This window comes from Lemur catta, chromosome 25 (genome assembly GCF_020740605.2).
Source record: "Lemur catta isolate mLemCat1 chromosome 25, mLemCat1.pri, whole genome shotgun sequence".
In the NCBI taxonomy this organism is placed as follows: Eukaryota; Metazoa; Chordata; class Mammalia; order Primates; family Lemuridae; genus Lemur; species Lemur catta.
The window spans coordinates 3,063,185-3,086,975 of NC_059152.1; the positions used below are offsets into that span (position 1 = coordinate 3,063,185).

At 37.5% G+C, this 23,791-nt stretch overlaps 1 protein-coding gene across 2 annotated transcripts in view; it reads right to left on the minus strand.

Annotated features, from left to right (window-relative positions):
- CNST (consortin, connexin sorting protein) overlaps positions 1–23,791 on the minus strand; it is a 46,893-nt gene that overhangs the window by 15,794 nt on the left and 7,308 nt on the right. The window contains exons 2-6 of one of the 2 annotated variants that reach the window (XM_045537174.1): positions 14,483–14,912; positions 4,540–4,745; positions 2,971–3,001; positions 1,023–1,109; positions 482–596 (exon numbers count right to left, since the gene is read on the minus strand). In XM_045537174.1, the coding sequence (XP_045393130.1) occupies positions 482–596; positions 1,023–1,109; positions 2,971–3,001; positions 4,540–4,745; positions 14,483–14,861 (818 nt within the window). In that variant the 5' untranslated portion in view covers positions 14,862–14,912. Of the gene's footprint in view, positions 1–481; positions 597–1,022; positions 1,110–2,970; positions 3,002–4,539; positions 4,746–14,482; positions 15,006–23,791 lie in introns of both variants that reach the window. The other variant, XM_045537175.1, reaches the window with a different exon arrangement.

Genomic DNA, 23,791 nt, shown 5'->3' on the forward strand with positions numbered 1-23,791 from the left:
AAAAAAAAAAAATCAACTCCCTGACACAAATTAAGCAATTAAAAATTATCTGGTAAATGTAGTTTTCCTTAAGCAGTATTTTGCTTCAATACTGTACTATATTTACTTTACAGCATTAGGCTACTCTTGACAGTTTTTTTTTTTTTTACTACAACATACAAACATTAACAAACTAAAATAAAAAATCCTAATACACAATTATGCCCATCTGAATTGTTTAATCTCTTGCCAAAAAAAGATAAAAATTAGAAGCTCTAGTTTTGAATTTCTAATTAGAAGGATCCTTTGAACCTATGTAAAGTTGACCTTTTACTGAGTTCTGTATAAGAAATACATAAAAGCTGAGAAAGAACCTAATAATTTTATTATACCCATTTTAATTTCTCCAGTTGAAAAAATTAACTAAACAAAGAAATAGATCTTGTATATCAAACATGCAATGCTATTCCAACCCATCCTACCCAAATTCTGATATACTCACTCTTGATGTGTTGTGCAAATTTTAGTAAGCCGTTCGAAATCTTCACCATTAAATCCTTTTTCTGAATTCCTTAGAGACATAACTGTATGTGGTTGTACAGTTTTCCATTTTGTTTCTAAATTTAAAATATTTGTTAGTCACTGGCTCTTACAAAACATATTTAGGAGGGAAAAAGTTAACTGATAAAGATTAGCATGGAAAATTGTCTTCTCAAACCACCCCAAAGTTAACACAGTTAGAACTAGCTAAGTCATTACTTTTCAGTATAAGTAAATACCATCCCAGAGACTAAATTAGCCAGTAGGGCTTGAAACGTGATCAGAAGAAACGCAAATTGTAGCAAGTGTTCTTTTCTTGGCATTGATACAAAGCAAAATACAAAGAAAAAAATTTTCTCACATGCAACTTTCTTTGTAACACTAACTTGACTATGGAAACATCTATCTTCTGATTTACAAAACTAGGTCAAATATGTTAATTTTCTAGATAGCAACTTGTTAGATTACTGATAATTGCATACTCTATGTTAGTCTGTACTCACCCCACTGTTCTTGAATGGCAGAAAGATTTGCAAGCAACTGCTCATGATACAATCGTTCAAGCTGAATGAATTTCATTGCTTTCTCATCTGAATAGAAAATTTGAGGAAAATAGAAATCCAGTCTATTTAAATAATCCCCATATTTGAAGAAGAATGTCCTATAGAAATTGAGAAACTTGCAGTTTACCAGAAAATGATAAGACTCTAAACATTTTTAAACTGAAACATTTAATGTTTCTTGGTTTTAAAGTAGGTACATTTTCACATAGCATATTATGAAGTAGCTATTCAAGTTCCACACTATCAGCAAACAATAGAAACTAAAAGGTTTTAATACTCAAGGAATGTCTGCTTGCTAATATATTTCTAGCACAGTCAATTAAAAGTAATTTAAGGAAACAAGATCCACATGGAATCCTGGAATCTACATGTTTCCCTTTTTAATTTCTCTCCTTCCTTTCCGTCAAGCAACTATGCGAGTCTCTGGTCAAGTGTTTGTTCCTGTTTTAAATCACCTTGATCCTTTATTATTTCCCAATGAATGCTCTTCTCCCAAAAGAACAAAGGATCATATGCCTAAACAATGACAGAAGAAAAAATTACATGGATTTTTTGGTAAAAATTTAATTAACTTCCCACAGTGATTTTCATAATTATCATATGATTCCATTTTTTGGTAGATCTTGTGAACTTCTGCCTCCTCATCTGTACCACACATATTTGCATCTTATGAGGTCAAGATACACTGTCCAACTGTCTACCTTCCTCTGGGCGATGCTCTAAATGTTGACCCAGAAAAAAGGAAAAGAAAAATTCACTGTTCAGTTTTTCGTCCTTCCCATGATCATTCAGAAGTGCAGTTCTTTCTCTCATTTGTAGTCTTAAAGATATCCCAGAGATCATAAATATTTAGGCCAGGGACAAGCAAGAACAATTTCTTTTTTTCCTCTGCCCATGACTTAAATTAAGTATACCAGTGATCCTTACTGAAGAGAAAAATTATCTGCAAAACTTGCTAAAATACAGATTCATGGGCCTGATCCCCAAAATCTCTAATTCTGACAAGAATTTGCATTTCTAAGGAGCTCCCATCAATGCTGATGCTGCTGGTCTACTCTGCACTGTATCATATACTCATTATTTGTTTACAAAAAAAATAGAGTTCCATCTCCATTTCTACTAGAATTAGATTTCCAACATACTTAGTAATAAACTGTCATTGTCTGAAATTATACCAGTTTCCTTGATAGGGGTCATCATGGTAACTGTTTCTCCCTCAATCTGGTCAGAAATGTGGTGAAAGTCAACAAAGTTATGAGGAAAAGCAAAAGATACCAGTGGGGAAAAAGATACATTCTATCTAGAGAGCATATATTGGGCCAACCCTCCAAAAGAAAAAAAAGTTTAAAAAAGAAAAATTGAAAAAAATGAGGGAGGAAATCTTTCCCATACAAAAGTTAATATGCAACCTCACTTAACATTTGTTCTGCTTATGACTAGTGAAGAATTAATCTTCCCTTTGTAGCCATATAGCTGTAATGAGACAGTCACAAGATTCACTATGTATAATATACCTGAGATGATCTACTATATGAATGTTACTTGGCTTGTACATTTGTTCAAGTCAAAGGAAAGAAACTCCAATTGATTTTTAAATTTTATTTTTCAGTAACGTGCCTTTTCCCTTCTCCTGAACATAAATATTTAATGTTGGTAAAAATAAAGGCTTATTTATGAAAGGTCAAATTTGAGTGGCTCTAGAAAATTTTCTGGAATGATAGAAATTTTCTACACCTTGCTTTCTGAGGTGGGTACCTACAACTCTCAAAACCCACTGAAATCATATGTCCTGTACATTTCATTGTATGTAAAGTATACCTCAATTTTAAAAAATAAATGATTCTCTAAGAGTTCTACGAATTTCTTTCTGTAATTAAGAAAAGGATACAGTCCTCTTCCTGGAAATAGGACTCTGCCATCTGGTAAAAAAAAAACAACAAAAAACCAGAAAATTAAATTAACATTTGGATGAAAAGACAGATTAACAAATTAAGGCCTTGAAACTCCAAATGTCTTTGGTATCAAACTAAGAGAACTCTTATTTAACTACATTTGCCAGTTCAGAAGAAATTTGACTGTCGACAGACATAGGACACAATTCTGAAGTCACTCATCTCAAGCAAAGCAAACAGAGACATTCTTTACATAATAACCTCATTCTTCCTATTCTCTTCCTTCTTTTTTTTGAAACAGGGTCTCAGTCAGTCACCTTGGCTGTAGAGCAGTGGCACGATCACAGTTCACTGCAGGTTCCACCTCCCGGGTTCAAGTGATCCTCCTGCCTCAGCCTCTTGAGCAGCTGGGACTATAGTCACATGCCACTGTGCCTAGCTAATTTTTTTTTTTTTGTAGAGACAGGGTCTCACTATATTGCCAAGGCTGGTCTTGAACATGCGGCATCAAGTTATCCCCCCACCTCAGCCCTCCACAAAGTGCTGGGATTACAGGCATGAGCCACCATGCCTTGCCCTCCTATACTATTTCAAGTCAAATCTAACTTCCCAAGATTCATTAGAGTTTAGAACTAAGAACTCCAAAGAATGAGAAAAATGCTACACAGGCTTATAAGAATATATAACATGAGTGAAACAATGATTCTGTTTATTGTAAGTTAAAACGTAGAAATATGTCATATCAGGTAAGACCTTAACACCCCATTTATTTCACTCCTATTTTACAAACTACCAGCTGGAGACCTCATAGGACATTGACTTTTTGGTCTGTTTTGATATTTAAGAAAAGTCTGGGCCAAGTGCAAACAGTTGAGTAATAATACTTGGAATATATACAAAGTGCTGCGCATTATAAAAATTACTAGATAAAAACTTCAGTGACTCAGGAGCTGGTCAAGGCTTGTCACCTACCAGATTCATCCTGAGGCATCTTTAAATTTAAAAATTCTTTGATTCTAAAAACTTTGGGACTTTTAAAAATTTTTATTTAGATACAACATTTATGAGTAAGTAAGTAGATCAGTAAAAGGCGGCCTAACAACCTACCTAATAAAGGAAAATAAACTAACAAACAAAAAATAAGGAAAATACACCCACAGCACAACTACACCTTTGTTTTGTTTAATTAAAACACCTGTGGCCTAACTCCTTATCTCTAAGACTTCGTTTTCTCAGCCTTGAAGAGCCGTAAGTGGACAGTATGGGTGCCAACTGCCCACTGCAGCTCTCCCCAGCACCAGGTTCCAAGGACTCGGATAAAGTCAGCCTTACGGAGAGAAAACGCATAGTTTCCCTACTATACATTACATGACATATATATTATATGAGTTTTACGTTGCCAAATTTCCTAAATTTCACACCAGGCTTGAATCCAGGGTCACCGTCTGCTGGTCTCACCAGAGATGGGGCGGACAGAGTCAATTGCAGAGAAATGGATTTTAGGTTATTCCGAACACTGGCACCAGAATTTTAGTGAGGCTGAGTGTAAAGCGTGTACTAGATACCTGATGAAGGCAAAGGGGAAGTGCTCTTGAATCCAGCTGCTCAACTTCACCTCGTATGAGTGAAAACAAAGATTGCAGAACTAGCTTTGGGGCATCTGGTTGGTCATTAGCATTCACTTCGGCAGCCTCTTCACCGCCAACCCCACGTGTGGCTGCACTTAGTATTTTTTCTTGCATTAAAGGTGTAATATCTCCTGAAGAAAGTCCTTTAAGAAGTAAAGAAAATTGCCATTAGGACAGATTCCCACCACGGTATAGTGCCTTAAAACCATCATGCCTGCTAAGCATAAAGCTTTCAAATATTTAATAAAACTAACCATATGAAAAGGAAAAACCCAGAAACCACAAGTTATTGTCCACATTAATGCAGTGCTGACATCTGAGTACTTCACATACACATAAACCACTTTTGGCAGAATTATAATTAAGAGTATTAAAAAAAAGAGATCTGAAGAAAAGTATGGTGGTTAAAACCTGGCCACAAACTGGATTCTATCAAAGGAAAACTGGATTGCCTATAATTTGAAGTTCTGGCTTGCCCAAAATAAAACAGTTCTGAACAGGAAGGTACATGTGTTTATCACGTGAAACAGCTAAAGAAGTCGAGGCTTTCTCTTTAAACTCTGGTCTGATGACATTAGAACTACTTCTGGATCCCAGAGAGTGGCAGGAATTCAGATGTGAGAGCTAATGGCCAGTAAAATTTTTTTCCTGACAATAAGAAGTAACACAAATTTATCAAAAATCATTAATAAGCACTCAACCCACAGCTCCTAAAAATGCACCAAAATTTAAAAATTTAATTATTATAAATTATGACTTCGCCCTTCACTGAAATCTTAGTATCAGTTCTAATTTTCATGTTCACAGTGCATGGATTATCTGCCTGTGTACATACCTCCAACTAGTCGACCTCAGAAAGGATCTTCCTCAGTAACATAGTTAGTACATGTGCACCATGACTGAGGCTGCCCTCCCTCTAGAGCTGTGGTCCCCAACCCCCGGCCACAGACTGGTTAGGGACCGGGCCACAGAGCCCCCACTTCCACCTGCTCTGTGTCAGTGGAAAAATTGTCTTCCATGAAACCGGTCCCTGGTGTCAAAAAGGTTGGGGACTGCCGCTCTAGAGTGTGCCCAGAACCCTGTTCTATTGCCTTCTCAACAAACCCACTGCTCTGGCTGAACTGGCCTATTCTTCATCTCCCTAGTAAAATACTCCATCCCTTTCTGAGCAATTATGGATTCTAATAGCTGGAATATTTTCCTTCCATCTATGCCAATTTGTCTTCTACACAAACAAAATCCATATGCTTCCCGATAACATGATCCTGAAGTCAACTTATTTTCCTCTGAATCCTGTATATGGCCTTATATTATGCTAGGTTGCATTATAGTAACTGGTGGAAAGTCTCATCTTTATTAGATCATAACTCCTACAGCACAGGGGTTAATTTATGTGCCACGGTATCCCAATTATATCCAGGATAGTACCCTCAGCAATAAAATTTCAAGTGTTACGCTTTTTTAAAAAAATCACCTAGAGTGATTACTCATATTTTAGAGAATTCTATTATTTTTTTCTTAGAGACAGGTTCTTGCTCTGTTGCCCAGGCTGGAATGCAGTGGTATGATCGTAATTCACTGTCACCTCAAACTCCTGGGCTCAAGCGATCCTTCTGCCTCAGCCTCCCGAGTAGCTGGGACTACAGGCATGTGCCACCAAGACTGGCTACTTTAAAAAAACCTTTTTTATAGAGCTGGGGTCTCGCCATGTTGCCCGGGCTGGTCTTGAATTCTTAGGCTCAAGTGATCCTGCCAAAGCACTGGGATTACAGGTGTGAGCGGCTCTTCTATAATCTTTATGTCACTTGGTCTATAGAAGTACAAGGCCCAGTGATGGTCTGCTATTTCGGAGGGACAACATTTATGAAAATATACTTTTCACAATATACTGATTCTTCTGCTTTCTAATTTTCTAACCACAATGGTGGCAGAACCAAAAGAGTGCCAATGTGGGACCAGGAACTTTCCATGGAGAACTACAAAGAGTTTGCTGAGGCTGGCAAGCAGGAATTGTTCTGCAGAAACATGGCTACCAACACACTCAGAGGAAAGGCATGTGCAGTAATTGTTCTGTGGCAAATTGTGGTAAGTCACAATTCCTTTAAACCTACTTTAAAATTCATCAAAAGTGAGATAGTCTGGTATAAACAATTAAAGAGTCTGAAGTCAGACTGCCTGGGGTCAAATCCTGAGAGCGTCACTTATTAGCATATGATATTGGGCAAGTTACTTATTCTCTCTGTGCTTCAGATTCCTTATCTATAAGCTGGGGCTAACTGTGGTATGCTTAGTAAGGCTGTGGTGAGGATTAAATGAGATAATCCATATAAAGCGTGGACCACAGTGGCTGGCATATAGTAAATATTCAATTAATGCTCAAGAACTTGTGTTTTTGTCTATTCATTTTAGACACAGGGTCTCACTCTGTCACCCAGACTGGAGTGCAGTGGCACAATCATAGCTCACTGCAGCCTCAAACTCCTAGGCTTAAGCAATCCTCCTGCCTCAGCCTTCTGAGTAGCTGGGATTACAGGCATACCACTATCACACCTAGCTAATTTTTTTTTTTTTTTTTTTAGAGATGGGGTCTTGCTATATTGCCCAGACTGGTCTCAAACAATCGTCCCACCTTGGCCTTCCAAAGTGTTGGGATTACAAGTATGAGCCACCATGCCTGGCCAAGCATTTATGTTTTTAAAACTCAGCAAATTGCAATCAGATTAAGCTTTGTATGTTCCTAACACTGAGTTTGGAGTGTTACGAATTTTTGGTGACTTTCTTTTTACATGTAACACAAAATTTAACATTTTAATCATTTTAAAGTATACAATTCAACTGCATTAAATACATTCACAAAGTTGTGCAATCATCAGCACTACCCACTTCCAGAACTTTTCCATCATCCCAAACAGAAACTCAGTATCCATTAAACACTAACTCCTCATTCCCCTCCCCCCGCAACCCTAGAAACCCCTATCCTACTTTCTGTCTCTACGACAGAGACAGAATATGTCTATTCTAAGTACCTCATTGCTAAATGGAATCATAAAATCTTTGTCCTTTTGTGTTTGGCTTATTTCACTTAGCACGGCTTCAAGGTTTATCCATGTGATAGCACACATACATCCATATGTAGCATATATCAGATTATCATTCCTTTTTAAAGCTGAATAACATTCCATTTTATATATATACACGGACACGTACACACACACATCACATGTTTATCCATTCATCCCTTGTTGGATATCTGGGTTGTTTCTACCTTTTGGCTATTGTGAAAGACGTTGCTATGAACCTTGGTGTACAAGTACTGCTTGAGTCCTTGCTTTCAGTGCGTTGGGGCATAGACTTAGAGGCAGAACGGCTGGATTATACAGTAATTCTATGTTTAACTTTTTGAGGAACTGCCAGTTTTTGTAGACTTTATGATTTTAACTCTATCTCCACCACTGTCTTGAGACTTCAATATTTGTGCTGTGTTTTTCCCCATCTCTGAAACAGACATTACTTCCCAAAGGTTAACTGAAGTTTCCTAATCAACGGCATCTTTATCTAAAAGATGGTATCATACAAAAATAATAAATAGCAGTACTCTTCCATAGTCATTCAATTTAATTCTGTACCTCTGGGCACAGTTCTTGCTATTAGAAGCCCTAAAATTAAAAGGCCTTGAATGCCATAAGCAAAATGGCAGAACAGGCAGCTCCAAACTCCCAAGCCTCCATAGAAATATCAAAAAGATAATCAGAACTGTCAGAACCAACTTTGTCAGAACTCTAGAAAACAAAGGTACAACAGAGTGACCGACCACTGAATCAAGAGAAAGGTAATGTAAAAATGGGAGCAAAGCTCTGTGGGGTTTTTACGTGCCTTTGCCTCACCCCTTCCCCAGCTCAACAGCAGTCTTGAAGACAGCAGCAGCCTATGTTCCGTGTGGGAACCCGGTCTTTGGTTCTGAAGGGAGCAGAGAAGACCTTACTTGCAAATGACTGTGTTTGTCCTAAGTCTGGAGCTACCGGAAGGAGTAACACAAGGCACTTGCCTCTAACACCAAATTCAGAACCCATTCAGAGTAGAAACACAATAAGTATTACCGGAAAATAATGTCAGATGATTGAAAACCAGCAGTCAACTGGTGCAAAAAGTTATGCTTGAGACATAAAATAGACCATTTAAAGCCAGGAAGAAAAAGTCAGGATGCAACTTTCCTTGGGAAATCAGGGCATTCAAAAGGGCCTATGTAAACTGTGGAATTTAGAAAACCACACCCATGTTCAGGATAGAACATATGCTTAGAAAAGACCTGTCAGCTCAGGGCAAGGAGGAAGTGAGGCGGAAGCAGAATTATAAATGGCCTAAGTGTTAGAGGGCACAGCGCTAACCTGTAAAGACTGGAAAAGAAACACCAGCAAAGACTTCAGCCATCAAGAATAGCCAACCCTGAATAAGTGGGAGAAGTTGATTCCCAGAATTACCACATTATAATATTCAAATGTCCAGTTTAAAGAAAAAACAAAAACAAAGCAAACAAGGAAACAGTATAGTGTAGCCCACTCAGAGGAAGGAAACAAACTGACAGAAAACATCCCCGAGGAAGCCTAGACATTGAACTTACTAGACAAAGAATTTAAATCACCTTTCCTAAATAAGCTCAAAGAACTAAAGGACACCACAGACAAAAAACTAAAGGAAATTAGGAAAACAATGTATGAACAAAATGAGAGTAAAAATAAGGACATATTATTAGTATTTAATGGATACAGAGATTCCATTTGGGGTGACCAAAGTTTTAGAAATAGATAGTGATGATGGTTATAAAATATGATGGATGTAATTAATACCACTGAATGTACAGTGAAGTAGTTAAAACAGCAAATTTATATTATATGTCTTATTGCAATAAATGTAGTAAAAGAAAAAAATGCCTTCAGTTCTGTGATTTTAAGTTACAGTTCTTTGAGTCATTGCATAACTGAATTCCTTAAACCACCTGATCCATTAATGCTGATGCATATCTTGGCCATAATTTTGAAAGGCACATAAGAAATAAATTTTAATGCGTGATTTATGTAATTCCTATGCTAGACTCTCTGCGCCGTGATCCTTTTTTTCCTCCTGTATTTCCTCAGTCTAAGGTTCTGGTCAATGCCATGAAAACAGGAGAATGCTTACTGTTTAAATATCTTCAATCTTTGGCTAAACATATTGAAGCGGCAAAAAGGAAATATCTCTTTCTTTTCCTTAACACTTGACACTGGTATTGTGAGAGATAAATCTGAAAATAAGCCAACTTCCTTCTGACCTGCCCTGGGGTCAAAGGGATATATTACGTGATGACAGCACAATCTCTACTTGCTGCTGTGCCACATTCTCTTCCCTGGGGCTGCAGCCTCCGCCTTCAGAGCGAGGAGCGAGGAACGCAAGGCTGTGGTTAGAGCTTAGGCTGCAGTCAGGCTGCCCTGTAACCTTAGGTGAGTGGCCTGACTCTCTTAGAGAGGATTAAATAAGGTAACACACCAAGTACACCCAGAACGTAGCAGGCGCCCAAAGCAGCAGCCCGGTTCCCTTAATGGAGTGTTGAGTAAGTGGTTTCAATGTCAAGGCAGGGACGGACAGACAAAAAACAGCCACTGGGCTTTATTTTAGGTGGCAATCTTAAAAATTACTATTAACACTTATTTGGACTGTTTGGAGGGACAGGACTTGAGTAACGTTGAAACAGCAAAGCTTTCATTATTAGCTAAGTTAACTACGTCTTAAATGCTTTGGTAGGAATGTGCTGTCACAGCAGACGCTGAAGCACAGCCACATACAAACTTGCAGAAGAATTTTCTTATTTTCCTCCCAGGTAGATGCCACAAACGGCACTTTTCTTGAGTGGAAGGACCAGGCCTTTATATATAGGTTGTTTGCTTTGCTGAGCTCTTAAAGAAGCAGAGCTCTAGTTACCCACCAGAAATTTTAATAAATGAGGCTAAGCACAGTGGCTTGCACCTGTAATCCCAGCACTTTGGGAGGCCGAGGCTGGAGGATCACTTGAGGCCAGGAGTTTGAGACCAGCCTGGGTAACAGAGTGAAACCCTAGGCTCTACAAAAAATTAAAAAAATTAGCCAGGCATGGTGGCATATGCCTCTAGTCTCAGCTATTTGGGAGGCTAAGGCAGGAGACTCGCTTGAGCCCAGAAGTTTGAGGTTACAGTGAGCTATGGTTGCACCACTGCACTCCAGTCTGGGCAATAGAGTGAGACCCTTTCTCTCGAGAGGGGACGGGGGGAAGAAAAGAAAAAAGTAAAGGAAAAAGAAATTTTAATAAACCACAGTGAATCACTATCTGGATCTAGAAGCCCACCTTTAGTATTTAAGTGCCTCTGTCTCCAGCCTATCTTTAACCCAAATACTATTATTTATTTTATCGTTTGGAACAAAAGGCTCATTATGTCAGACAAACACACTTATCTGAGTAACCTAAACTTAATATTTACATTTTACAGATACAGAGTGAATCTGAAAAAGCATTTCAAGAAATGAGCTTCATGACACTCAAAGGGAATTTAACAAAGGCATGCCAGTGAGAGCTCCCTTAGGCTGTAAAATCAGGTGAGTTCCACTGGCAGTTACACACCCTTTTTATCACAGCACTTAAAAGTATTCACTCAAATTTCATCACTGTCTAGAGAGTGCTCCAGGCTTTTCATATTCAAGGAACATTTAGTACACATAAATATTGCTGGGATTTAGAATCTAAATTATGTAGGACATGTCAATTAGCACCAATGTTTGGATTCCCTAATTTTCCTCTTAGAAGTTTGATTTTACACTTTAACATGTTTTATTAAAAACTAAAAATATGCAAGGGATTTGCCCAAGCATGCAATTAGTTATGCTAATTCTCAAACTCATCCAGGTCCACAGACAACAAAGCACCGAAGTCTCAGATGCAGTCAGTACATTGTTTTTCAATTAGAAGTACACTAACCGTGCTAATATCAAAATGCTAAATTTTACCATATTTTCCAGTTCATTCTAAGCACACTGAATTCATGAGCTATCAAATGTAAAATATTCTCTGGTTCTCTGGGATAAAGACAAATAAAATTCTCAAATTTATTGTGGTGACATTTGTGCCACGCTGAATATACTAAAGCCATTGAATTGTATGTGCATGTCAAATGGGTAAATTATATGTTATGTGAATTATGTTTCAGTAAAACTGTTAAAAGAAAAAAAAGCAGTAGTTTGTGGTACTTGGTTTGGTATGTGAATTATATACTAATAAAGCTGTTAAAAAATTCATGAGCTAATTTCCATTAGTTTTTAGGATAATACTTACCTAAAGCTATGCCAGTTTTAACTACAGTGAAAACTTGATGTACCACAGCTTGAAATCCTGCTTAGTTAACTGTATCAAGAGGATTCAATTCTCTTAAGGGGAAAAAAAGCCCGTAATACGATAATACCCTAGGGCTAATTTTAAAGTTTTTGCTGTCAATGCAAATGCTGCCTCCTGCAAACCTATATAATCACATGTCTCCTAATATTGTTGCCGTATTATTTTAATATTTTTTTTCAGCCTTTGGACACTTGAAAAACTACTGCAAAGTAAACTAGGTAAGGGGGCATAAGGGTAAATAAATTTATTTAACTATTCATTTGCAAAATTTTGAAACTTCCTTTACTTAGGATCTGAAAATTTAACAGAAAAAAGGAGAGTAAATATGTCCATGTCTAACTTTTTGCATTGTTATTTCTGATATGAAGAATGGAAACAAGATGAGAAACATATTTAGGGGGATTTTGTAGTATTCCAGCTAAAGATGATGCCGAAGTATGGTGGTGGAGATGGAACAAACCAGACCAACTTGAGAGGTCGCAGGAAGATACAATCACTTAGACTGGTGACTGGACATGCATTGAGACAGGACAGGCTAAAGCAAATTCTCAGGGGTGGAGTCCCAGCAAGTAAACTCCGAGGAAAGCTCCCCAGGCAATCCTAAAGTTTCTTCCCATTCTAAATCCCTTCCATATCTAGAAAGGAATGATTCCACCCCAAAAGAATCCTTCTATTCATCTTAAAATTCTTTGGCCTACTCAAACTTGCCCTTTCTCTAAATTTAGTAACAAAACTTCAAAAGACAAAAATGTACCCCTTAAATACAAAAACTCTATAGCTGCACTAGAGGCGAATCGCCAAATTTTAACTGAATATGGACTACACCATCTCCATTCAGAAATCTAAGAAATTTACAGTTTAAAAAGGGATTTTATAGATTTGTGGAGATGGACACCATCATTGTGCAGATGAAGACACTGAAGTAGAGAACGGTTCAGTGTTACCATGTGAGCTAGAATCAGAAGATTTGAACTTAGGTTTTAGAACTCCTGATTCTGTTTCCTTACACTCTTTAAATTCACTTTACCTAAGATACATAAAATAATGTTTAAAAATAAGCTGTATAAAGACTATCCCTAAGTTTTATAAATCAAATATTTCAGATGCATTAGGGGACGGTAATTCTACACATCTCTTCTTACTAGATAATAAATACCAAGTAACTTCAAATTACATGATCATACCTACAGAAACAGGAATAAAGACAGCAGGGAGAGAAGTAAAAGGACCTATAATCTTGAAACTGATGGATGCTTATAGATATGCAACTAGCTATCAGTTTTTAAAAACATCATGAAATCAGATTAGAAAGGCAGGGTCAATTTGCCCTTGAATGACAAACTTCATATAAATCAATTTATATACAAATGGCACCGTATATCATCTGTTTAACTTTAGCTCTTTTAAGAAGATGCTTTCTTATTCCTTGTAAAAAATTATTTTAATTTATTTTAAGTTTACTAAGCAAAAGACAAAGGGATATGAAAAGCCAAATTATAAATTACATTAACTGGAAAGCCAAATAATGAATTACATTAAAAAGTTATCAAATTACCTTATTTAATAAATAAGAACTAATTTATAGAAACTGGAAAGTTTTATATTTTACTCCAAATAAAAAATAAGATATGGATAGTGACTATATTTCTAATTAGCCAAAGAAGTAGAAGACAGCAGAGATGAGAGGAGACATTCCACTTTGTTCACCAGAGCTTTATGCAAAATCTGCTGGCTTGCGTAAAGCGGTGCTGCACCAAGGAATCCAGTCTAGGACACACCAGAAGCCCAGTCCCACATGTTTCTGATCAAAAATAACCAGAGGCTACATTTTCCCAAGGGTGTCCTGTGATTCAGGCAAAAAAGTCCATAGCTCTAAACTTTAACTGCCAAACTATATACCAAATAAGAAAATAAGAAATACTCTGAATTACTTTGTAACCAATGTGATACAGATCATTAAAACCATATGTCTTATTCAACGCTGGTATAAGATGTATATTAATCTATATTCTTGTATATTATTCACCCACTGAACGAAATGAAACGATCTTACAAAGAGGTCATATTAGCACATAAACTCACAGGTTGGAGATCAAAACCACAGTGATGACAAAAGGAAATTTTAAAGGCCGATATTGGTAAAAAATGATCTAATTTATAAAGGAAGGAGACTATACATATTTAAAGTGCCTAGTGTGAAAATATGTACAACAAATGTCTCGGCACTGTTTATTATATTAAAAGACTGGGAACAGCCATAAGGAAGTCATTAAATAAATGATGTTACACCCATACAGTGGAACACTGTGGCGACACAGCACATGCACATAGGATACCACACAGTTGGATCTACATGCGCTACTGTGGAACCAGCTCCAGGATAGACTAAGAGAAGAAAAGCAAAAGACAGGACAGTATACACAGAATGGGAAGGGAAGGAGGTTTATTTTTAATCAATTAAAGAAAAGGATAATTTTTTAAAAATACCTGGTGGTATCTTCCTAGCAGTGCCTTTTTTGCTTCTGGGACTTCTTTTTCCAGGTATTTTTTGGTCCGTTCCCAAGAAAGCCTGTCCATCTTTGGGGTCCTCACAAGGAGTGTTCTCTGAGTTCTCACTTGCAGCCACCTCACAGCTCGACGTGCAGCTTTCGTTATTGTTAAGACTGTCCTGCTCGAACACTCTGGGTTTTCCCATTCCGCTGTCCCTGCTGGTCAGATGCTCAGGCCCATCCCCAACGAGTTGATTTTCATTCTCATCTGATGCAGGAGGCAGGTGTGTTACACTCCTTTCCACACTGTCACCAGGGTGACACCCATCCTGTGGTTCAATTTGCAGATTATATGTAGGAGTACCACTGTCATCCATTAGAGCATCCTTTGTCAAACCGTTTAAAGCTTCATTAAAGTCCTTCCATGTCTACAATGACCAAGAGGAAAAAAGCTACATCATTTTCTAACCTCTGTGGATTCTCCGTGATCTTCGATTTTCTTCTTCTTTCTGGTTGTTTCACTGTAGATAAGGAAGAGAAGGAAACGACTGAAGTTCATTCCTACTCCCCTTTCACCACTTGCATCCCAGTCCCAAACTCAGCTAGTTCTCACCTGAATACAATGGTTTCCAAACCTGGCTGCTAGTTAGAATTACCTGGGGAGGCTACCCAGATTCTATTCTAGACCCACTAAATCAGAATCTCTGAGGATGGAGGCCAGGCACGGATATGTGTATATATGTGTGTGTGTGTGTGTGTACACACACACACACACACACACACACACACACATATTTTGAAAGTTTTCTAGGTGAGTATTTTAATGTGTATCAGGTTGGGACCACTGCCTTAATAAAATTACTGGTTGAAATAGTTTGCATTATCTGAATAAAACACTAATATTAACAGTGACCAACAGTTACTGAAGATTTATTATCAATTTTTAAAGTTTGTTACATATATATAATTAAATCCTCATACATCCTAAAAAGTAGCTTTACAATTATTTCCATTTTGTTACATACAGAAACAGCAATAGACAGATTAAATAAATAGGCCAAGGTTACACAGATAGTATGTGGCAAAGTCAGGATTCAGACTGAGAGAATCTAACTGCAGAGCCTGTACTCTTAACCACTTTAATCATTTTTATATTAATTTAAAAACCAACTATTCTCAGACGTATGTTGTAAACACCAAATCACTACCTTTAAGGAGACAACAATATGAACACTTTCCAGTATCTTGAAATGTTTTTCAGATATGTATAATTTAGAAAAATAGGTTAAGAAGCAAAATAAAATAAAGCCCATCAATAGACTATTTGCTGTATTCCTTAAACGTTGTGAGCTCATTTCTTCAGGTTTACATGTTAAGCTATAACATCCCTGTTAGAAATCATCCTCAGATATTTGCCATTTACCCTGTACATGCAGAAAAATTACTGCCAGGCAGGTCACAGGTATTTACTGAATCAACATCACAGCTAAAGAAGAGGGAATAAAGTGTAAGAGTCTCCAAAGATTGATAGCATGCTCATAATGAGCAAATAAATTGATTGTGCATATATACTCATTGCGTGTATTTTTGTTCATAAGTTATAATGCACATATACCATACTAATATGTGTATATATTCATTTTAAACACATGCAAAAATAAACATTAAGAAAGGATGAAAGTTCTATTTCTGGCAAAAGTGGACTAGTTCATTTGAGACAAACCCTCCTGCTGATAACAATTAGAGAAGCCGGCAGAAAGCTTCAGTCTAGAGGCTGAACAAGCTGAGCAGAGCTTTCAGCAAACTCACAGAGCTGGAGGAAAAACTGGAGTTCAGGGTCTGTCAAGAAGAGGGAGCCACAGGCTTTATGTGGGACCTATTCCCTAGAAGAAAATGTGAGCCTGAAATAGACCAGCCCTCCCAGGGACTAACACCCAGCATGATCATGTGTCTCTGGTTGAATCAAGGTGAGCTACTCTATCCTGGTTGCCTGCCCAGAAACCTAAGTAAACCTTCTCTGAAAGAAAAATCCAACAAAGGCTCAAATTACTTCCACTGGTTTTCATCTATATAACATCCAGTATGTAATCCAAAACAACCAGGCATACAAAAGATCAATTTTTGATTAGGAAGTAAATAAACTGGGGGAAAAACCAGTTAATAGAAACTGACTCATAAGAGAGATCCGTATGTTGGAGGTGGGGAGGAAATGGGAGCAGGGAGTTGGGAAGCATAGAAAAGGTTTAAAATAGCCAAAGTGGGAAACTGGAACAATAACTAACTTGGCAACTATGGAATTTAGGGTTTTCCTAACATAGATACATGACTAACTTCTTGTATCCACATAAGAAAGTCAACATATTGACTCAGAATCAGAAAACATGAGTTTTAAGGTTATCTTGTTGTCTCTTTGGATCTAAGTTTCCTCCTAATTTTAACATTTGATGATTCCAGTTTAGTTCCCATGTTCTCTTTTTTTTTTTTTTTTTTTTTTTTTTTTTTTGAGACAGAGTCTCGCTCTGTTGCCCGGGCTAGAGTGAGTGCCGTGGCATCAGCCTGGCTCACAGCAACCTCAGACTCCTGGGCTTAAGCGATCCTACTGCCTCAGCCTCCCGAGTAGCTGGGACTACAGGCATGAGCCACCATGCCCGGCTAATTTTTTTGTATATATATTTTTTAGTTGGCCAGATAATTTCTTTCTATCTTTAGTAGAGACGGGGTCTCACTCTTGCTCAGGCTGGTCTCGAACTCCTGACCTTGAGCAATCCACCCGCCTCGGCCTCCCAGAGCTAGGATTACAGGCGTGAGCCACCGCGCCCGGCCAGTTCCCATGTTCTCTGTCATTTATCTTTTACTGTTTCAAGTCTAAAGCAAACATCACTTTCTATTGAAATTAAAAAAAATTATCACTTTCTAGTTCATTAGGTATGTCAGTTGGAATCACTTGTTATCGTCTTAAAAAGTATTGCTACAAGCAAATTCACACATTTTTTGGGTCAGATTTATTATTGCCTACCTTTCCTTATCTCGAAAAACAATGACATGTTATCTTTTGAATGGTAACATGATACTCCTGCCACACATCCAGGAGAATACTGGTTGTGAACTATTTGTGCAATACTGGTGCTAATTCTTTGTTTTATCCATGAAAGAAAGCTTATCTCCTCATGGAGCCTGAACTTCGATCTCAGAAGTGCTTTAACTGAGCGAACCAGCTGTCAGTGTGATCAAATGTAACCGTCTACTGTGAAAAAGATATATTTACTAAATATAATGGGGGAAAAGAGAGAGATGAGACAACCTGCCCCTAACAGGTATAGACTCTAAATCTGGCTAATAAAAAAAAAGTTGATACTCTAATAGGAAATGAATTATATGTCTACAAACCCTGTCCTAACCTTCCTCCTCTCCCAAAAATCTTTGCTGTAAAGAATGTGATAAATGACAGGCAAGTTCTTTGAGGGTCAGAGGAAGGTTACTTTTACTTGCGGAGAGGTATAATGTGTAAATATTTAAGAATATCGAAATCTACTACACAAAACAAGAGGCACACATGAGGAAGAGGGATGAAAATACGTACAGAGCAAACAGCTTCAGAGGTTAGATACAGCTTTAAAAAGTAAATACAGGCTATGTGTGCTAAACATAGATACGAAGGAAAGAACCAAGAACCACCAAATATTCACGACACCATAGAGGAGGCATCAAATATTCATGAAGGTATTGATATTCATGAGGTATTGAACAGCTACCCATTGGTGACATCCATTTCTAGAACTACATGCTCCGTGCCCAAAAAACAGATGAAATCGACAGCTGCTTATATCACACAGCTGATGCAGGCAACAGCATCAGCCAGGTGTATGTGTCGCTGCATTTCTCAGATAAGGTAACTAAGCGTTGGCTCCAGGCACCTTCAGGCTGTTGAGCTGCCCTGTTCATCCTCAACTCTGGTCCAAACCATCAGCAGGGAATGCTGATACAGCAGAGAGAGGACAAGACAGATGAACACCGTGTAACCCAGCTCTGAGGTGGTGTGTTCCTTTCATTCTACTTGAACCTTAAGTGCATGGAGAGGCAATTTCAAGAGAAGAAACAAACATGAGCAAAATTAATAGGTTAGCAAACACAGTGTACGAACAGCAAATAGTTGGACTTTGGAATATAAGTGCTGAAGGAAAGCAATTCTGCCTCAGCCTCCCGTGTAGCTGGGACTACAGGCTCGTGCCACCATGCTCAGCTAATTTTTCTTTTCTATTTTTTGTAAAGATGGGGTCTCGCTCTTGCTCAGACTGGTCTAGAACTACTGGCCTCAAGCAATCCTCCCACCTCAGCCTCCCAGAGTGCTAGGATTACAGGCATGAGCCACCACATCCAGCCTTTTTTCCTATGTTTTTCATTTCAAACTTATATTTATTTTAAATTCAGAAAATGTTTATTCTGCCTAGGCATTGGTGGCTCATGCCTGTGATCTCAGTACTTTCGGAGGTCGAGGTGGCAGGATCACTTCGCACCAGGAGTTTGAGACCAGCCTGGGCAAAATAGCAAGACCCCACCTCTAGAAAAAGTAAATTATTTTTTAATACATATACTTATATATGAAGTATACACATAAAGGAAAAAATAAAGAAAATGCTCATTCTTTCAAGCTCTTCAGAGTCTGATGTTTGTTTCTGCTGGCTCTTGCTCATGGTAAATTATTTTGTAGTTTTGGATTATGGGCTTCTCTGCAGTAAGGGACTTTATCTGTGGGGATCTTGCATAGGCAGACCTAAGGATCACTCCTTCACAAATGCTTTTGCTCTTGCTAGGCATTTAGGTTGTGTTGCCAGTCAGGGCCACTTTTTATACTAATTCTCAGCTGAGAAAGACATTAATATGAACCTCAAACCTCAGGGTTAATAGAGTCATGGTTACAAATTCACAGGAAAGCCTCTCTCTTCAAAAGACTGTCCAAGAGGAGATATATAAAACAAACAAACAAACAAACTTCTTATCCCTTTCTACCAGCATATTCTGTCCCCCACCTCCCACCTCAATCCATCATTTTTGAGAACACAGATCTTCAAGGGTCCTGACTTTATGTAGTTGCTCTATTCAGGTTCCTTTGCTTAGGCTCAAGGCAAGACCATTGGATAACTGCCACTCTGTTCTCCTCAAATAGCTGACAATAATATGTAACAGTTATTGAACATTTAATGAATACCAGGTACTGTGCTAACACTTTACATACTATTTCATTTGACTTTCATAGAAACCCTATTATTTCCCCCTTCTTACAGATGAGGAAACAGATACAAAGTAACTTGCTCAAGCTAATCTAGCAAGTAAGTAGCAGAACTGAAATTTGAACCCAGATCTGTCAGACTGTAGAGTGTGCACTGTTAATCACGACACAATGCACTTCTTAAGATTCCTTCTCAGTGCCTAAGCTGGTGCTAGATGCACAGTCATTCAAGGGAAGTCTGTGGAATGAACACATTCTTCTTGGTGTGTAAGTTTTTTATGGGGAAACCCTGAGAACATTTAAGTACTTGGTAGATTTTTAAGAGTAGAAATAATGGGGATGCCAATTCCAGTCATGTTTTATACTTGAATTACAATAGTAAATGTCTGCCTTACTGGCTATTTGTGAAACTGTGGATTTTCTAATGATAGCAAGATGCTTGTCATTAAGAGTTCAATAATTATTACATTTGTCATCACTGAAACAGAATCCTCCGTGAGAAGAGTTTATAAGCAAGTAGAGAGCACACATAAACAACCTAGTGGGCAGCAAGACAGAATGAATAAATACTTAATGGAAAGAGGAAAGAGTAAAAGCTGACCAGGGATGTGCAAAGCCACAGGATGATAAATGCACATTTTCTGTTAATATGAATTCACTCCTAAAATTGAGGAGGGAAGGTAGGCAATAATTTTTATGTTAAAACAAATAGATATTACAGAGTAGAATATAATAATATAAAATCCCCAAAAATCTTTAACCCCAAATAAATGACTTCATAGAAATGTTTATGTTTAAGTCTACTGTGAAAAGTGATCACAACAACAGAGTATGAGAATAACAAGAAACCTTTATACAGTACTTTCTTGGTGCCATGCACATAGTAACTCATTTATCCTCACAACAATCCTATTAGGTAATTATCATTAGCACTGTCATCTTACAGATAAGCAAACTGAGGCACTAATACTTCAAGTAACTCATCCAAGGTCAAACCGTTCTCAGATTTAGGACCCAAACTCAGGGAGTCTGCCTCTGATAGGGCAGACTCCACAAACAAGTGGAATCTGAGCTAGGTGTTGAAGAGTTTGCATAAGTTAGGAGGAGGAGGAGGGGAATTGTGACAATATTATTTAGCTATAGAAGAGTCCAATCATAACTTGAGGCAATGCCTAATACAGAATCTATACTAAAACAGTTTCAGAGACTTACTTTTTAAATAAGCATTGTAATTTTGGGGGGTATCCAGTGGACACTGGATCAAATTTGCTTATTAGAGTTTTTCTCAAGTTATTTCATGCATGTATATTATTTTTCATTTAGGATTTAAGTGCTTGAAACAAGAAAATGTGCTTGTTACTTCTTTTACAGCCCTCACCACAACACAGGCCCAGGCACACAAAAGGTACTTAATTAACGCTTGTTCAACTGAACTATCATACTAAGTCTCTCTTTTTCACTGCCTCTTACCTAAACAAACAGATTTAGAAAAAATGGTTATATCATTTAAGATGATGTTTAAAATTTACTCAAAAATCCCCCCACAAACATTATCTGGTAGGAAACAGAAAGAGGGAAAACTAGAGAACAGAGAGTTATTTTTGTCAGCAAAAGATAAATATGGTAAGGACAAGTCAGCAAATTCCAAAAGAGCAGCATGAATTAGTAAAAAAGCAAATGAATTAATTTAATGGGCTCACTCTACTTTCTGACATAGTAATGTGAGAAAACTGTAAGTCTGTAATTACAAATCTTCGTTGCTCGTGATATGCAAATTAAAGGATAAAATTTAAATATTCAAAGAAAATATCTAAGAACTGTTTTAGTTATTTTCTAAAATGGAGATGAGACAAAGGGAATTAGGCCAGGGTCAAATTTACTTCTTCAACTACAATTTTACTTGAAAGGTTCACCTTCTCAAGCTCACTAGGTTTCTCCACTACAGAAACACATGAAAGATAATTCCATGCCCATTAAAAGGATAAAAGGAAAACCTATGAAACAAATGAAATGAAACTGGTTCCAGTAAGAATTTGACTAGCCTTACTGAAATTAAGAAAATACGTTATTTTACTACTAGGACATTCCTGAAATTTTAAAGGTAAAAGACTAAAATAATCATAGAGTAACCCTAAATTCCAAGTGAAAGTAGAAACATACTTTGAATAACAGGTATAAAAGAGCATAGGCAGTACAGACATCATCGAGACTAGTGAGTTGCAGAGGTAACTTTATTTCGAAATACAGTTCTCAATAGCCCCAGGGGACGGTTAGAGGGCCCACAAAGAAAACTGGAATAAGAAGGTAAACACAGGAAAGAGGCTATAAAGGCTATGAACACTGGGGGTTGGGGAGACGGATACACTGTGGGTAGACATGTGGGGAGAACAACAAGTCATAGTAACAATACAACAGGATTTGGTTGTACTGTTTAAACTTTTATTTCAGAAGAATTATCAATTCTGAAGATTTTTTTTTTTAACCACAAAAGCATTTTCACCTGAATGATTTCCTTAGTCCATGGTTTTTTTCCTCACTGAAATAAAAGATGTCCACCTTAGTAATCTTCAACAAAGGTATATATAATTTGGCAATGATTCATCAAAAACTAAAAAAAGGAAGGAAGGATGGTTTCTAAAAACATAAAAACCTGATTCAATATGTAAAACTTTTTAAAAGTAAAAACATGTTAGAACAAGACTTCTAAATTTTTCCACTCTGGCACTTGCCTGAATTTTGAAGGCCAAGTTTCCATGGATTCCTAAGGGCAAAATTAATACTCTTTATCAAACACTTACTGAGTGCCGACTAAGTACAGCCACCAGGCTCACTGCAGTGTATGTGTGTGGGTGGGGCAGGGGGACGGGGCGGGGGGAGAGGATATAGAGAATTAAGAAGTTTAATTTGTGTCCAAGAGTACTGTATTTGAAAAAAACAAAAACGCACGTACAAGAAACAACAGTAAGAGGCAATCCTTTAATAAGGATTGAGAGTAAGGGAAAAGAAAACAGTGATAAAGCATAAGAAAAATAACACTGGACTATAAATGATGAAATCTGCATTCTAATCCAAGCTCTGTTTTTTTTTTTTTTTTTTTTTTTTTTGAGACAGAGTCTCACTTTGTTGCCCGGGCTAGAGTGAGTGCCGTGGCGTCAGCCTAGCTCACAGCAACCTCAAACTCCTGGGCTCAAGCGATCCTCCTGCCTCAGCCTCCCGAGTAGCTGGGACTACAGGCATGCGCCACCATGCCCGGCTAATTTTTTTGTATATATATTTTTAGTTGGCCAGATAATTTCTTTCTATTTTTGGTAGAGACGGGGTCTCACTCTTGCTCAGGCTGGTCTCGAACTCCTGACCTCGAGCGATCCACCTGCCTCGGCCTCCCAGAGCTAGGATTACAGGCGTGAGCCACCGCGCCCGGCCCAAGCTCTGTTAATAATTTGTTTGAAGAGCTTGGGCAAGACACTTATTCCCTGTAAGCTTTAATTTCTTCAGCAATAAAATCAGGGGATTGGATATAGGTATCTTTAAGGGCCCTTTCAATTAAAAGCGTTTATGCCACTATTTCTCTTCAATGGGTACACTAAAAGAAATAATTACGATGGTTCTTAAGCACTGACATATTATCTTTACTTGTAATCTCACTTAAAGATGTAAAAACAGAGTTTTTATGTGCTTATAACTCTAACAAAACTATTAAACCAAATTTAAATTAATATGAGCAATAAAAAACATCAATTAAATTAAAATAACATTAATTTAACATGACGCTGCTCTGTAAAAATTAAAGGTCAATTCACAAATTGACTATGGTATAAATGGTGACCACACAGGTTCTTTTGAGTTCAGCACCCCTTCTTATCATGGATACATGCAGCCCCAACTCTCCCACCATTTTTCTCTATGGACTACTGAGAAATCTGTTTCTAAAACATGATATTTTGCCCCCATGGTTATAAACAGACATACAACCTTGGGCATTGAAATCCCAAATAAGAATGTTGTTTTAAGGTGTCAGTCTTGATCTTGAATAAGTGTCTATTATTTTCTTTTAGCATAAATTACTTTTGTTTAATTGAA